We start from the raw sequence: 13,669 nt of genomic DNA, 5'->3' as shown, positions 1-13,669 counted from the left end.
GTGAAAGCACAAGGAGGTAGGACATATGTCCCCATTACCAATGTAGGTACGAGTGAGGCATGGCTAACACCCCGGAGAGTGGTGGCTACAGTCCAAACGGTTTGTGTGGTACAGGGGAGTGGACCTGAGGCATGCATTTCAGTTAATTCTGAAAGTTGTGTGGCCACGATCTTTAGCTCCGAAGTTACTCCAGATCCCACTGACTCAATTCTGCCACAGCTTGAGCATCTGGATGAAAGGGACAAAGAGCGGGTTAAGGCTCTGTTGTCAAAATACAACAGAGTTTTTGCTAAGGATGACCTTGATGTGGGCTGCACAAATCTAATGACACATGAGATCCCACTATTAGATGAAACACCAGTCAGACAGCCATACAGAAGAATTCCTCCCTCCCAGTATGAGCTGGCACGCAGCCACATCCAACAGTTGCTACAAAGTCAGGTTATCCGAGAAAGCAGCAGCCCCTATGCATCACCCATTGTGCTTGTGCAAAAAAAGGATGGTGGTCTTAGAATGTGCGTAGATTACAGGCAGCTGAATGCTAGGACCAGAAAAGATGCATTCCCCTCGCCAAGAATTGATGAGTCCTTGGATGCTTTGGCTGGGGCACAGTGGTTCACAACACTCGATTTAGCCAGTGGATACAGCCAGGTGGAGGTGGCTGAAAAGGACAAGGCAAAAACAGCTTTTTGCACACCGTTTGGTTTATTCGAGTTCAATCGAATGCCTTTTGGGTTATGCAACGCACCCAGCACTTTCCAGCGCCTCATGGAAAGACTTTTTGGGGACTGTCGTTTTCAGTCTGTGCTACTGTATCTGGATGATGTCATTATTTTTTCTTCTTCCGTTGAACAACATCTGCAACGTTTAGAACAAGTTTTTTCTCGGTTAGACGCCCAGGGCCTAAAGGTAAAACTTTCAAAGTGCCATTTTTTTCAGAAGCAGGTGAAGTATTTGGGCCATGTGGTTTCAGCTGAGGGAGTGTCGACTGATCCAGAGAAAGCGGCTGTGGTCCGTGACTGGAGAAGACCAGCTAACCTAGCTGACCTCAGATCTTTTTTGGGGTTTGCGAGCTACTACAGAAGGTTTATCGCTGGGTTTGCAAAAATTGCTTCTCCATTAAACAGTTTGGTGGCCAGACTTCTTCCTCCTGGAAGAAAGGGTAAGACGCCTAAAAAGCCAGTGGATGAATTCTGGGATGCAGAGTGTGAGGAAAGCTTTCAGGAACTGAAGACTGCTTTAATAACTGCCCCTGTTCTTGCTTATGCAGACTTTCAGAAGCCCTTTGTGCTGGAGGTAGATGCTAGTCATGGAGGGTTGGGGGCTGTACTGTCTCAAGAGCATGAGGGTAAGCGGCGCCCTGTGGCTTTTGCAAGTCGTAGCTTAAAGCCTACCGAAAGGAACATGAATAACTACAGCTCCATGAAGTTGGAGCTTGTGGCACTTAAGTGGGCGGTTACAGAGAAGTTTCGGGAGTATCTGCTGGGGAACGCATGCACAGTGTTCACGGACAACAACCCGTTAAGTCATCTAGCGACAGCAAAGTTGGGTGCCACCGAGCAGAGGTGGGCATCTGAGCTGGCAGCATTTGATTTAACAATAAAATATCGCCCAGGTTCCCAAAATGCCAATGCTGATGCATTGTCCCGTCAGCATCCAGTGTTGGAGTTGTCAGGGGCCAGGCCTTTGGAAACTGAGAGGGTTTTAGGGGTGCAAGCGGAGATGAGTACTTTACCTGGGTTGTCTCCTTCAGACCTCTACACCTTACAGCGGCAAGACCCTGTCCTTGGTCCCTTTATAAAATACTGGGAAAGAGGCAAAATGCCAGATGCAAGAGAGAGGCACGGGTTAAGTAAACCAGTCCGGGAATTGATAAGGCAGTGGAAGCGTCTCCGGGAGCACGAGTCGGTGCTCTACCGCTGTATTTACGGTTCAGACGGACATGGAGAAACAAATCAGTTGGTGCTGCCTCAGTCTTTACAGGAGTCCATTCTTCACTCCCTGCATGATGACCATGGCCATCAGGGCACCGAACGGACCTTGCAGTTGATTCGGTCGAGGTATTATTGGCCGAACATGTATTCAGATGTGGAGAAGTGGTGCAGGACCTGTGAGAGGTGCGTGTTGTCAAAAGCATTACAGCCAAAAGTAAAAACCTATATGGGTTCAGTGAAAGCCTCTCGACCTCACGAAATTCTGGCAATAGATTTTACTGTGTTGGATCCGGCTACTGATGGTAGGGAGAACGTTTTGGTGATGACAGATGTGTTCTCAAAATATACACAAACGGTCCCTACAAAAGATCAACGAGCTAGCACTGTTGCAGAGGCACTAGTGAAACATTGGTTTCAACTGTTTGGTCCCCCAGCCCGCATTCATTCAGACCAGGGGCGGAATTTTGAAAGTAATTTAGTACACCGGCTTTGCAAATTTTATCAGATCGACAAAAGCCGCACAACCCCTTACCATCCCCAAGGGAATGGCCAATGTGAACGCTTTAACCGTACACTGCATGACCTCTTACGAACATTACCTCCTGAACAGAAACGCAGATGGCCTCGGCACCTTTCTCAAGTCACATTCGCCTACAACACGACTGTCCACCAATCAACTGGTATGACCCCATATTTTCTGATGTTTGGCAGAGAACCGAGGTTACCAGTAGATTTTTTGCTGGGAAGTGACACAGAACATGATGTCCCTTTGGACGAATGGCTTGAAGAGCACCAGAGCTCTTTAGCTGTGGCCTATGAAGCAGTGCAGCGTAGGATGGAAAACGTCAGGGCACAAAGAGACTTGAAGATGCAGGATCAGTGTCTGGCCCCAGATTTTGAGGAGGGTGATTTCGTGTACACTCGGAATCATGGAGCTAGGGGAAGGAATAAAATCCAAGACTTTTGGGACCCAACTCCCTATCAGATTGTTTGTCCACCATCTCCACAAGGTGTTGTGTATTCTGTTGCACCTGCAGGTCAGGATGGCCCCCTGAGACGGGTACACAGGGCCGAGTTACGGAGTATCCCTGAGAGGAAGTTGGCTGAGGATGTTTTGGTAAAGGGGGAAGCTCCGGAGCATGCACAGGAGGAAGGTGGTGTGAATAATGGCATTGAGCTTCAATTGGACGACCCATTGAATGTACACGATGATGAGGTACCACCTCAGATGCAACCTCCTCAAGGTCAGGAGCTCACAGAAGGAATTGACAGGCCTCTAGTTTGTGAGCCCAGGAGGTCAACCCGAAAAACAGCAGGCCAACATTCTAACCCACATAAATTGCCTATGTCGGCAAAGGTCTCGGTGGACCCACATCGTCGGGTCGACGATGCACTTTGAGGGGGAGAGATGTAACGGGAGTCACCTGAAGGTGTCGCTATACCCATTGTTCGGAGGGTATAAAAAGGAAGTTGACGTGTGGTTGCTATGGTGCTGACTTCCTGTGAGAAAGCCGGTTAGCTCAGGGAGCAGCGTGAGTTGGCTTGAGCAGAGTGCGGTAAGACTGCTGTGATCTTTACCTGTGGATGATGTTTTTAAGCACTGCTTGATGTTTTATTTTTTATTTTTATGACAGGATCACGGCAGAGGTAGATCCTGTTTTACTGGGGGTTTTAAAGACTGGGCGTGAGGTTTTGCGACGCACCAGGTATTTTACACTTTTATTGCAGCAGAGGTATATTTTAAACAAACGGTAAATTATTTTTTATCAAATGTTTTTAATATGGTGCTTCTTCTGTTTTTAGTGTTGGAATACTGTGCCCTGCTGTCCTGTTTTTAGTTTTTTGTGTTTTGTTTGTCCGCTCCTCACGGGCTCGTGCGGCATGATTGACTAATCAAGTGCAGGAGCGGACTATTTCTGTCTATTTTGTTTGTCATTTTGTTAAAGTCACTTCCTCTCATTTATATTGGACATTATTTTTAAGTGACAAATCTGACCGAGTGTGCTGTGCATCACAGTTTTCTTGCATGTTTGAATTTTTTATTTTTTGGTTTTGCATTAATTGCGATTCTTCTTTTCTGCACGTTTGATGTGGTGTCATCGGTATAAAGGTATTGTACTACAAATAATGATCCTGTGTTAATAAAACTTTGACTTCCTTTCGGCAGGTTATCAGTCTTTATTCGGTGCAACACAATAAACTTAATAGGAGTTTCTCTTGTCCATCCATCTCTCTTGTGTCTTTCTCTCCTCCACTCGTTGATGTTTTCATTCCATATCTTTGCATGAATCTTACTGCACTACAGGCCGTTCTCAGCGTTCTGTTCAAGATTTTCATGCTCAGTTCTGGTCTGGGGTTGGGGGGTCCAGACCTTTGTCTCTGTTTCTGTTGTTAGTGACAGTTATGATGCAGCTCTGGGGAATTGGGAGGAGTCTGATGGTTGGAATCCTCCAGAAGCTTGCTGACCTTCTGACGGGTTGAATCAGGTTTCAGTGATGAATCGTCGCCGTCGGCAGCCGTCCGTCTGGAGAGACGATGGTGTAGCTCCTCGTGGATCTACCTACACCGCCGGGAATGGCTGTGCAGTCCCATTCTGGAATGGCAGTCCCTGCTACACCTGGTACAGGTGAGGCTGATGGCTCTAGCAGCTGCTGCTGAAGAAATTCTCCAGAATAACCACTAGATGGCGCCAAACCACCCCTTGAACACCCCCTGAAGGCAGCAGCTGGAGGTTGTTACAAACATCACGTGTTGGAAGTTGGCAAAAAAAAAGCAAAACAAAAGCTGATTTTCAAACTGATGGAATTTCTTTACTTTTGATTGAAAGATTAAAAAGAATTGTTAGTGGTTCTGCAATAAAATCTGCTGCCAGTTTCAAAAAGTAAGGCTCCATTAAGTCTGGCCCAGGAGGTTTTCTGTGATCCAATGCCTTTAAAGCGTTACGCACTTCATGCACTGTAAAGGTTACAAAGTTAAACGGATCCCCACCGGCCACAGCATCATCAACCTGATGGACGCATCCTTGGAACCGCCTCACATTTACACCATAACTCCTCATTTCTCCCACAGTTTGTTATTTTGTGCAACACTTTCTTTTTGGAACATTGTTCAGATCGCTCTAATTCAACATTATTTTTTTTAATGCAGAAGAAAAAATATATTTCCTGAACAAGCACATGGTGACAGTGGGGAGAAAAACCTTTTTTATTTTACAAGACCAAACCGTCATTTAAAGTCTTGGCTCCTGTTTAGGAGACAAATCTTCTAGTCTGGTTGTTTTTTCTGAACGCAGATACCAGGTGGATAACACGGGGATGATCGAGTTCCTAGAGTTTAAGGTCTTCTGGGAGAAGATGAAGAATTGGATTGTACGGACAGCTGGACGGAGAGGATTCCTTTGTCTGTCAACAGGCTGGCAGGTTAAGACGATGTTAACCTGGCGCTTTGCCAGCTCTGGAAACTCTTGAGGACCCAAACGTTCGTTTTGCTTTTTGTTTTACTACGTTTTAGAAATATTGTCAGGGAAATAAAGTTTGTTTATCTTTAATCCGATCGAATCCAGTGGTTTCCTTTTTCCTCGACTTTTTGAACATGCAAGGAAAGTATCTACAAAGCGAATAGATATTTTTTCCTTCAATTCTCATCTACTTCTACTCTTCCTCTCCTCTATTCTTGATCATAATTTATCATTTAGTTCTCCATGCCTCTGTTTGCTGCAGTGATTCATGTATTGTCCCTCTTTCCCCTCCTGGGGAGTGGGAGTGCCTCCAGACTCCAGTTGGCTCATCCGTGCTCCAGTTCCTGACCGTTTACCTCGCCTTTGCTCGCGCTCCTACACCTGGCTGTGGTTCCTGTCTCCGGCTCGACTCGCGCCCCCAACTGTCCCCCCAACCACGGCTGGATGAAGCTCGTCTGCTGGACTTTATATATGTAGTTGTAGATTTAGATAAGTTAATTCTTCTCTAAGAGTTCTGGTAAATCGCCTGTCCGTCCTGGGGGAGGATCCCTCCTTCATGTGGGCACCCCTGAGGTTTCTTCGTTTTTTACGGAATCCATTTTTTTAGGAGTTTTTCCTCACAGAGAAGGGGGGTCTAAGGGCAGGGATGCCAGTATAGCTTAGTCAGTTTGTTAGTTCATTTTAGTATTTTCCTATTGAACTCTTTGTATTCGTGATCCTTTTGATTTCATATTTCACTTCGAAGCCCATCGAGACGACTGTTTTTTTGAATTTGGGCTACAAATAAAATTGAATTGAATTGTTTTCAACTGTGCTGAGCTCCTGAAACAATGTTTTCTCTACTTGATACTTGAAAATAAAATTTATACAGAAAAGTGTCTGTTTTTTCTTTACATTTCACATCTACATTGAAAAGTAGCAAATAAACCAAAACACACAAATACTTGAAAGGAAAAAGAAATGCACTGTTCCTCCAAAATAAGAGCATGAACATCTCAAATCTTATTTTAAATTAAAAAAACATCTTCTTCCTCTCTCCTAATGTTGTCATTTAAACAGTTATTGTAAGTTTCTGCAAATCATTTTCCCAAATCCATCTTTCAGGGTCAGCAGTCACACACTCACACAAAGGGGTAATTTAAAGACACTAACAAATATTTATTTTCAAAATTTGGAAGCAGACATGAAAAAAGTGCATAAAAACAAGTCATATTTATGATGTTAATCAATCTGTTCTTTTTGGTAAATGGCGTATACTTATATAGCGCTTTTCTACCTTCTTTGAAGGCCCAAAGCGCTTTACAGTCACACACACATTCACACACATTCACACACATTCACACACTGGCGCCAACCTCCCACCAGAGGCAAGGTGGCGTTCAGTGTCTTGCCCAAGGACACTTCGACTCATGGGTCCAATCTTCAGATCAGAGGTCGACCGCCCTACCACTGCACCACAGCCACTTTTTAAACAAATATATTAAAACATTTAAATATAGTGCAATTTAAAAAAAAATATTTAAAAAGTGTTCCACTTTTTAAACAAGAGACGTCGCTGGAAATTAAATGAAAAGCCTAAAGATTGATTTACCATAAAGTCTGAGCAAATAAACCCAAACGAATTAAATAAATGATAACTGGAAGAGCATCCTGGTTTCATGTGAGTCCAAACTGTAACCCAGAATTAATTATATACTGAATTAATTATTCAGAAAATACTTTGTATAGAATCACTTCGTAATGATAATATTAATTATACATATGAATTCTGGAAGAGTAAATAAAGAGTGGTAAGAGCAAAATTAAATGTTAATAAAACAAAAATTAAAACATATTATCTTGGAAAAGATGCATGTTATTATTATTTTTAATCAATTTTCTTTTTTTTGTTTATCACAAAGAGTATTTTATTTAGAATTATAAAACTGGTCGAAAACCATATTTTTGGATTAAATACAAAACGTGAAAAATATTGTTAAGGTGCAAACAGTGGCTCTTGAAAATAATTTACATTTGAGGCATTAGAAATAATACTATTATAACATAATATTGTAACAGAGGTCTCAACACACAACTAAAACAAGTTCAATTGCATTATCATTCAGATTTCTGGCAAATATTCTCCTTAAATAAAAAGACAGTTTTATTTTTATTTTTTGGTGTGGAGTTTTTAAAAAACCACTGAAGATTTCTTAATACTTCAAAATATCGGATTTGCTTTGATTTTCTAGAAGCTGCAATAATCTGGCAGTTCCTTGTCTGTGAGCAGCAGGACTTTAGTTTGAAATCATTTCTTCACATCTGAACTTTAAGACTTTCTTTTGTTAAAATGTGATCTAAAATCTTCTCTGCGGCAATAAAAGATGAAATCAATACATATAAATTCTGTTTGACATGATTTCATCAGACCTCATGAATTCCTGCAGGCTGCTGCCATGTTGCTGTGTTTGTTGTCGCATATTAGATTTGATTTTAAACAAAACAACAATTGACAGAATTCTGTCGTTAATCTGAACATTAAATATAACATGTTGGTCGATTATAAACATCATTTTCAAAAAGTTTAAATGTATTTAAAAGCGTTTAAGGAGACAGAATATTCGCTAAAGTCGCTCAGCAGCGCTCAGCTTTCAGAGGTTTGGGTGACTTTTGAAGGCTCTATTAGGAAACTGCCGGTAGATTCAGAGCTGGACATGAGCTGAAACTGAAGAGACTCTTGTCCGCTGTGGACTGCTTCATCTGGAGTTTTTGGTGTTGCTCCAAAACAGATTTTTTACTCTTTTATCTCGAGGAAGAAAACACAAGTTCCGCCATTCCGCCTGCACGTGCCTGCGAGCTGCCTCTGCTTGAGTCTCCACGGTTCTCATGGTGTGTTTAAGTGCAGCGTCAGCGCTCAGACTTTTTCAAACTCAGTTAGGATCGTTGATCAGCGACAGACCAGACAGTAAAACAAACATGGCAGAAGTAGCTCCAGCTCCCGCCGCCGCTCCGGCCAAAGCCGCCAAGAAGAAGACTTCCAAGCCGAAGAAGGCCGGTCCCAGCGTCAGCGAGCTGATCGTTAAAACGGTGGCCGCTTCCAAGGAGCGCAGCGGCGTGTCTGCCGCCGCCCTGAAGAAGGCTCTGGCGGCCGGAGGCTACGATGTGGACAAGAACAAAGCCCGCGTCAACACCGCCATCAAGAGCCTGCTGACCAAGGGGACTCTGGTCCACACCAAGGGCACCGGCGCTGCCGGCTCCTTCAAGATGAGCAAGACGACCGAAAGCACGAAGCCTGCAGCTAAGAAAGCCGCTCCTAAAGCCAAGAAGCCCGCCGCCAAGAAACCCGCAGCGGCTAAGAAGCCCAAGGCAGCAGCCAAGAAGCCCGCAGCTGCTAAGAAGTCTCCCAAGAAGGTGAAGAAGCCCGCAGCAGCGCCCAAGAAAGCAGCCAAGAGCCCCAAGAAGGCCACCAAGAGCCCCAAAAAGAGCCCCAAGAAGGCGGTGAAGAAAGCCCCCGCAGCCAAGAAAGCTCCCGCTAAGAAGGCAGCCAAGCCCAAAGTGAAGAAGACAGCAGCCAAGAAGAAGTGAAGAAACATCCTCAGAATTCTGTAGAAACAAAGGCTCTTCTAAGAGCCACCACTTCTCCTGTCAGCAGCTCATTCCTCTGGTTTCAGAAAACACAGAACAAATCAGTGCAAATATGAGATTAGTTTGACAACTAATTTGCTGATTTATATCAATCTAAAAGGTTTGTCAGTCATTAAAACACAACTAAGAAATGTTCCACCTTATGTATAAACGTAGATCAGTCCATCATTAAACATAAACTAAAAACAAGAATTAACAGTTTAAACGTGTTTGTAAAAAGATACATTTGTTTTAAAGAAAATGAAAAAACTCAAACTACAAAGTAATACTGCGGAAGTAGCATAAATGTTTACAATTACACTTTGATAAAAAAAGCATGATTATTGTTTAGGTCTGCACACTACAGTTTTTAATATATCAACTTCAATCGGGATATGTTTTAATTTATTAGAATTTAGAGACGTTACTGTTAGCAACTGCAAAAGACAATGTTCAAAAAAATATTCTTTACAGTTATTCAAAGTTCCAAAGATTCAAGTAATCATAAGAGGACAAAAGATAAATCGATTTCATTACTAAATTTAATTGTGAATTATTGGCATCTTGTGATTTTAACATGTCAAAGGTTTTTTTAAGTGGATGTTAAACTGTCTTACATTATAGTACAGCAGAGCTCCAAATTACTCTCGATAGAGTTCAGTTTGTTATTGATGTTGTCACAATTTCTCTTGTTGGCCACCTGGAGGTGCACAAGAGCTAAAAATCGGGACCTGGGGATAGGAGAAAAAAACAACACATAGAAGAAGAAATCAGACCTTTGTCTTCTAACAGGTCCTCAGATGAAAAATATATCTCAGAGAACATTGACCTGAGCTTCACTTGCGACTTAGCTCCAAATAACTAAGAATGAGCGGAAGAGGAAAAGGCGGGAAAGGACTCGGTAAAGGAGGCGCCAAGCGTCACCGTAAAGTCCTCCGTGATAACATCCAGGGAATCACCAAACCTGCGATCCGCCGTCTGGCTCGTCGTGGTGGAGTGAAGCGTATCTCCGGTCTGATCTACGAGGAGACCCGCGGTGTTCTGAAGGTTTTCCTGGAGAACGTGATCCGTGATGCCGTCACCTACACCGAGCACGCCAAGAGGAAGACCGTGACCGCCATGGATGTGGTGTACGCTCTGAAGAGACAGGGACGCACTCTGTACGGATTTGGAGGTTAAATCACTGATCCGCTGTCTATAGACAACAAAAGGCCCTTTTAAGGGCCACCAACTTCTCTCTAGAGCAAAGAATCTAACATCCTAAAGCTGTTATATGCCTCAAATTTAGAATACAGAGGAATAAGAAAAGTAATTGTACAAAACTAAAAAAAATTTATCTTCTAACATGGGACGTTCACTGCAACTTCATTTCAGCCTCATTACTATTTTATACTCAACATTTACCTAATGAGCTTTCAAATTATCGCAATTTCTCTTTAACTTTCATCTTATTTAAAACCCCTTATCATTTTCCAAATGTGGAAAATAAATGAACAAACCAGATGCACCAGAATTTGCTCCTCTGAACAGTTTATAAATAACTGAGATTACCATGAACAATAAAACAAGACCCTTTGTTTCTTATAGTCTTTCACCAAAATGTTTTCATCTTAATTACAGAAAGTCATTGTTTTTCACAAACTATGACTGGGATGTTGCTGAGTGAGAAAGGCCGAGCGGCGTCTTTGATCTCTGGAATTATTTAATATTTCTTTAAATAATTTGAACAATTTTTTTCCCTTTACGTTATTTGAAGTTTACTTTGGCTTCAATGTTTAGGTTGAAAAATAAAACATTCTTCTCCAGTCCCACGTTATAAACCCCAAAAATAAAATTTTCATGATCTTATTACAGCCGATGAACAAATTTAAATGACTTTTCCTGCTGAAATGCTTCCATTTGACAGGAAGACGTAGAAATCTGACAAGCTACAACGACACAGCGGCTCAGCCAATCATACACGGGGAACCACACAGTATGATTTACACACAGTCTGTATAAACGCAGCCTCTGTTCTACAAGCAGCTTCATCTTCGTTCAGACACTGAAGTGGAATCATGCCTGAACCCGCCAAGTCTGCGCCCAAGAAGGGCTCCAAGAAAGCCGTGACCAAGACCGCCGGCAAAGGAGGCAAGAAGAAGAGAAAGACCAGGAAGGAGAGCTACGCCATCTACGTGTACAAGGTGCTGAAGCAGGTCCACCCCGACACCGGCATCTCCTCCAAGGCCATGAGCATCATGAACTCGTTCGTCAACGACATCTTCGAGCGCATCGCCTCCGAGGCGTCTCGTCTGGCTCACTACAACAAGCGCTCCACCATCACCTCCAGGGAGATCCAGACCGCCGTGCGCCTCCTGCTGCCCGGGGAGCTGGCCAAGCACGCCGTGTCCGAGGGCACCAAGGCCGTCACCAAGTACACCAGCTCCAAGTAAACGGACCCATGTGATCCACGCAAACCAACGGCTCTTTTCAGAGCCACACACCTGATCTGAAGAGCTGAGATTCCATATTAAGACTATTATGATTAGAACTTTAAGTGCAAGCAATTCTCAATGTAGATTTATGAGACTTTAAATATGCCTTTACGTTACGAACTGAAGGTTCTCAAAAAAACCTCTGCAACAATGTCCGTACAAAGTGAAAACATGTAAATTTTCCAACGAAGGAAATGGGGAGACTTATTGAATTAACATACTGAATACCGTATACTCTGAATTCAATTTGGAAAATTTTCAGAGCTCAATGTTATGTGAAAGCATTGACTTACTGTACAAATTGCATCGACTGTACTTGAGGACAATTGTCAGATTAAGTCAGAATACGAATTATTTGATCCCACACGAGATAAATTAATTTACCATAGCAAATGACGGCAATGTAAACATAAGAGAAAAAAGAATCTCCAGAGTTATGTTGAGAAAAGATACATTTTAATTTGTAGCCAAATATTTCAATAGTCATTTCAATTAGCTTCATGTAATTGTAACATACTATAAATGCATCAATGCATTCTAAATCAAACTCCAAACTGTCCAAATGCAGGTCTTCAGAGGGCAAATCTGGTTCTTTCCCCCATTTTAATAAAGGCTGAAATAAAATCAGAACATGGCTTAACAGTAAGTCATTGAAATTTCAATCATATGAAAATGCTGAGGTTCCCTTTAGGAGTAAGGAAGGAATCACATTAGGACATCTCAACATCAGAGGAACAGCACGTTAGAGGTATGGGAGATAAAGTCAGATAACAGTTTGGACATTTTATAGTAACTTGGAGTTTTAGAGTAAACATGGATTTAGAAGTAGTGGATAGAAGCTCAAACATCTGACCATGGAGATCTGATATATTTCAGAACACAAGTTTAATTTTGACAGATCATTTATGGAGAGTTTTTATTTTAAAGGCAAACAAACTAGATTTAAACTGCCAACAGATATGGTGTTTATGGGTAGAAGACAGTAAAGTGACATTCGATGAGAGACAATCAACATGCACCCTGGAGACCCCAAATAAAATGAGATTTTACAAGTGTAAAATAAATGTGGACACACAACGTATATACACAGTGCACTACGTAGTGAGTAGTGAAGGACACAACTATGGTCTATTTACACTTTAAAGCCCTCCCTCCGAACCAGAACAACTTTTGGGCAGACAATTTGGAAGTTCAAGACTCAAAGTGTTTATTGGCATAATAAGGAAGCAACATTCTCAGTGCATTCAAATTCTTACTTTGTCATCACATAGAACACAACACATAGAAAAAATACCTACAATAAAAAAGCAAGTAACCAGCCTGAAAGCAAAACATGTTTAGAGCATAAATGTTATAAATTAAGTCATCTGGCTCAAGTATTAGAACATATTTAAATAATGGTCAAGTTATTGCAAAATGGATATCTAAAACAATGAATGGATCGAGAGCTACCCAGAATTCATCATACAATAAATTAGCTTGTGAATCCAATTGAGAAATTCAAGATTCAAAGTGTTTTTCATATGAAACAGGGAAGTCATGGCCTCAGAGCAATGGAATTCTCTGTGCTATTATAAACATACAAAATAACCGTTTCAAGTGAAAAATGAAAAAATTAAACGATGCAATGTAAGATTAAAGCAGAACTGCAACACGTAACCTAGTTCATGTGAAAAACAAAAAGATTATGTTGAATGAGTGGATCAGGAGCTCTGGAGATGTTTTGTTGGCTCTTAAAAGAGCCGTTGTGTTGCTTTGTGTTAGGGGGTGTTTAAGCTCTCTCCCCGCGGATGCGGCGGGCCAGCTGGATGTCTTTGGGCATGATGGTGACCCTCTTGGCGTGGATGGCGCACAGGTTGGTGTCCTCGAAGAGCCCCACCAGGTAAGCCTCGCTGGCCTCCTGCAGAGCCATGACAGCAGAGCTCTGGAAGCGCAGGTCGGTCTTGAAGTCCTGAGCGATTTCTCTCACCAGCCGCTGGAAGGGCAGCTTGCGGATCAGCAGCTCGGTGGATTTCTGGTAGCGACGGATCTCACGGAGAGCCACGGTACCGGGACGGTAACGGTGAGGCTTCTTCACTCCTCCGGTGGCCGGGGCGCTCTTACGGGCAGCCTTGGTGGCCAGCTGCTTCCTCGGAGCTTTGCCTCCGGTAGATTTACGGGCGGTCTGCTTGGTTCTGGCCATTTTACTGATTCGTATGTCT

The 13,669-nt window shown here is 42.7% G+C and overlaps 4 protein-coding genes across 4 annotated transcripts in view; 3 read left to right on the top strand and 1 right to left on the bottom strand.

Moving 5' to 3' along the window:
• Positions 1–13,669, bottom strand: part of LOC101159638 (histone H3) — a 21,526-nt gene extending 7,857 nt beyond the window's left edge. Inside the window, exons 1-2 of the mRNA XM_023959082.1 lie at positions 13,235–13,669; positions 2,508–2,513 (exon numbers count right to left, since the gene is read on the bottom strand). Coding sequence (XP_023814850.1) covers positions 13,240–13,650 — 411 coding nt within the window. The 5' untranslated portion in view covers positions 13,651–13,669 and the 3' untranslated portion in view covers positions 2,508–2,513; positions 13,235–13,239. The remainder of the gene's footprint in view (positions 1–2,507; positions 2,514–13,234) is intronic.
• On the top strand, positions 8,300–9,202 carry LOC101156060 (histone H1). The gene has a single exon (XM_004065473.4). The coding sequence runs from the start codon at positions 8,347–8,349 to the stop codon at positions 8,953–8,955; it is 609 nt and encodes a 202-aa protein (XP_004065521.3). The 5' UTR covers positions 8,300–8,346; the 3' UTR covers positions 8,956–9,202.
• Positions 9,838–10,338, top strand: LOC101159884 (histone H4). The gene has a single exon (XM_023959610.1). The coding sequence runs from the start codon at positions 9,862–9,864 to the stop codon at positions 10,171–10,173; it is 312 nt and encodes a 103-aa protein (XP_023815378.1). The 5' UTR covers positions 9,838–9,861; the 3' UTR covers positions 10,174–10,338.
• Positions 11,019–11,499, top strand: LOC101158913 (histone H2B 1/2). Its single transcript, XM_004085048.4, has one exon. The coding sequence runs from the start codon at positions 11,052–11,054 to the stop codon at positions 11,424–11,426; it is 375 nt and encodes a 124-aa protein (XP_004085096.1). The 5' UTR covers positions 11,019–11,051; the 3' UTR covers positions 11,427–11,499.

This window comes from Oryzias latipes, chromosome 1 (assembly GCF_002234675.1).
Source record: "Oryzias latipes chromosome 1, ASM223467v1".
Lineage (NCBI taxonomy): Eukaryota > Metazoa > Chordata > Actinopteri > Beloniformes > Adrianichthyidae > Oryzias > Oryzias latipes.
Note: the sequence above shows the minus strand (reverse complement) of the source record. Positions and strands in the feature narration are given on the sequence as shown.

Excerpts from the sequence above, each read along its gene's own strand:
- LOC101156060 (XM_004065473.4), top strand. The coding sequence starts at position 8,347 with ATGGCAGAAGTAGCTCCAGCTCCCGCCGCCGCTCCGGCCAAAGCCGCC.
- LOC101159884 (XM_023959610.1), top strand. The coding sequence starts at position 9,862 with ATGAGCGGAAGAGGAAAAGGCGGGAAAGGACTCGGTAAAGGAGGCGCC.
- LOC101158913 (XM_004085048.4), top strand. The coding sequence starts at position 11,052 with ATGCCTGAACCCGCCAAGTCTGCGCCCAAGAAGGGCTCCAAGAAAGCC.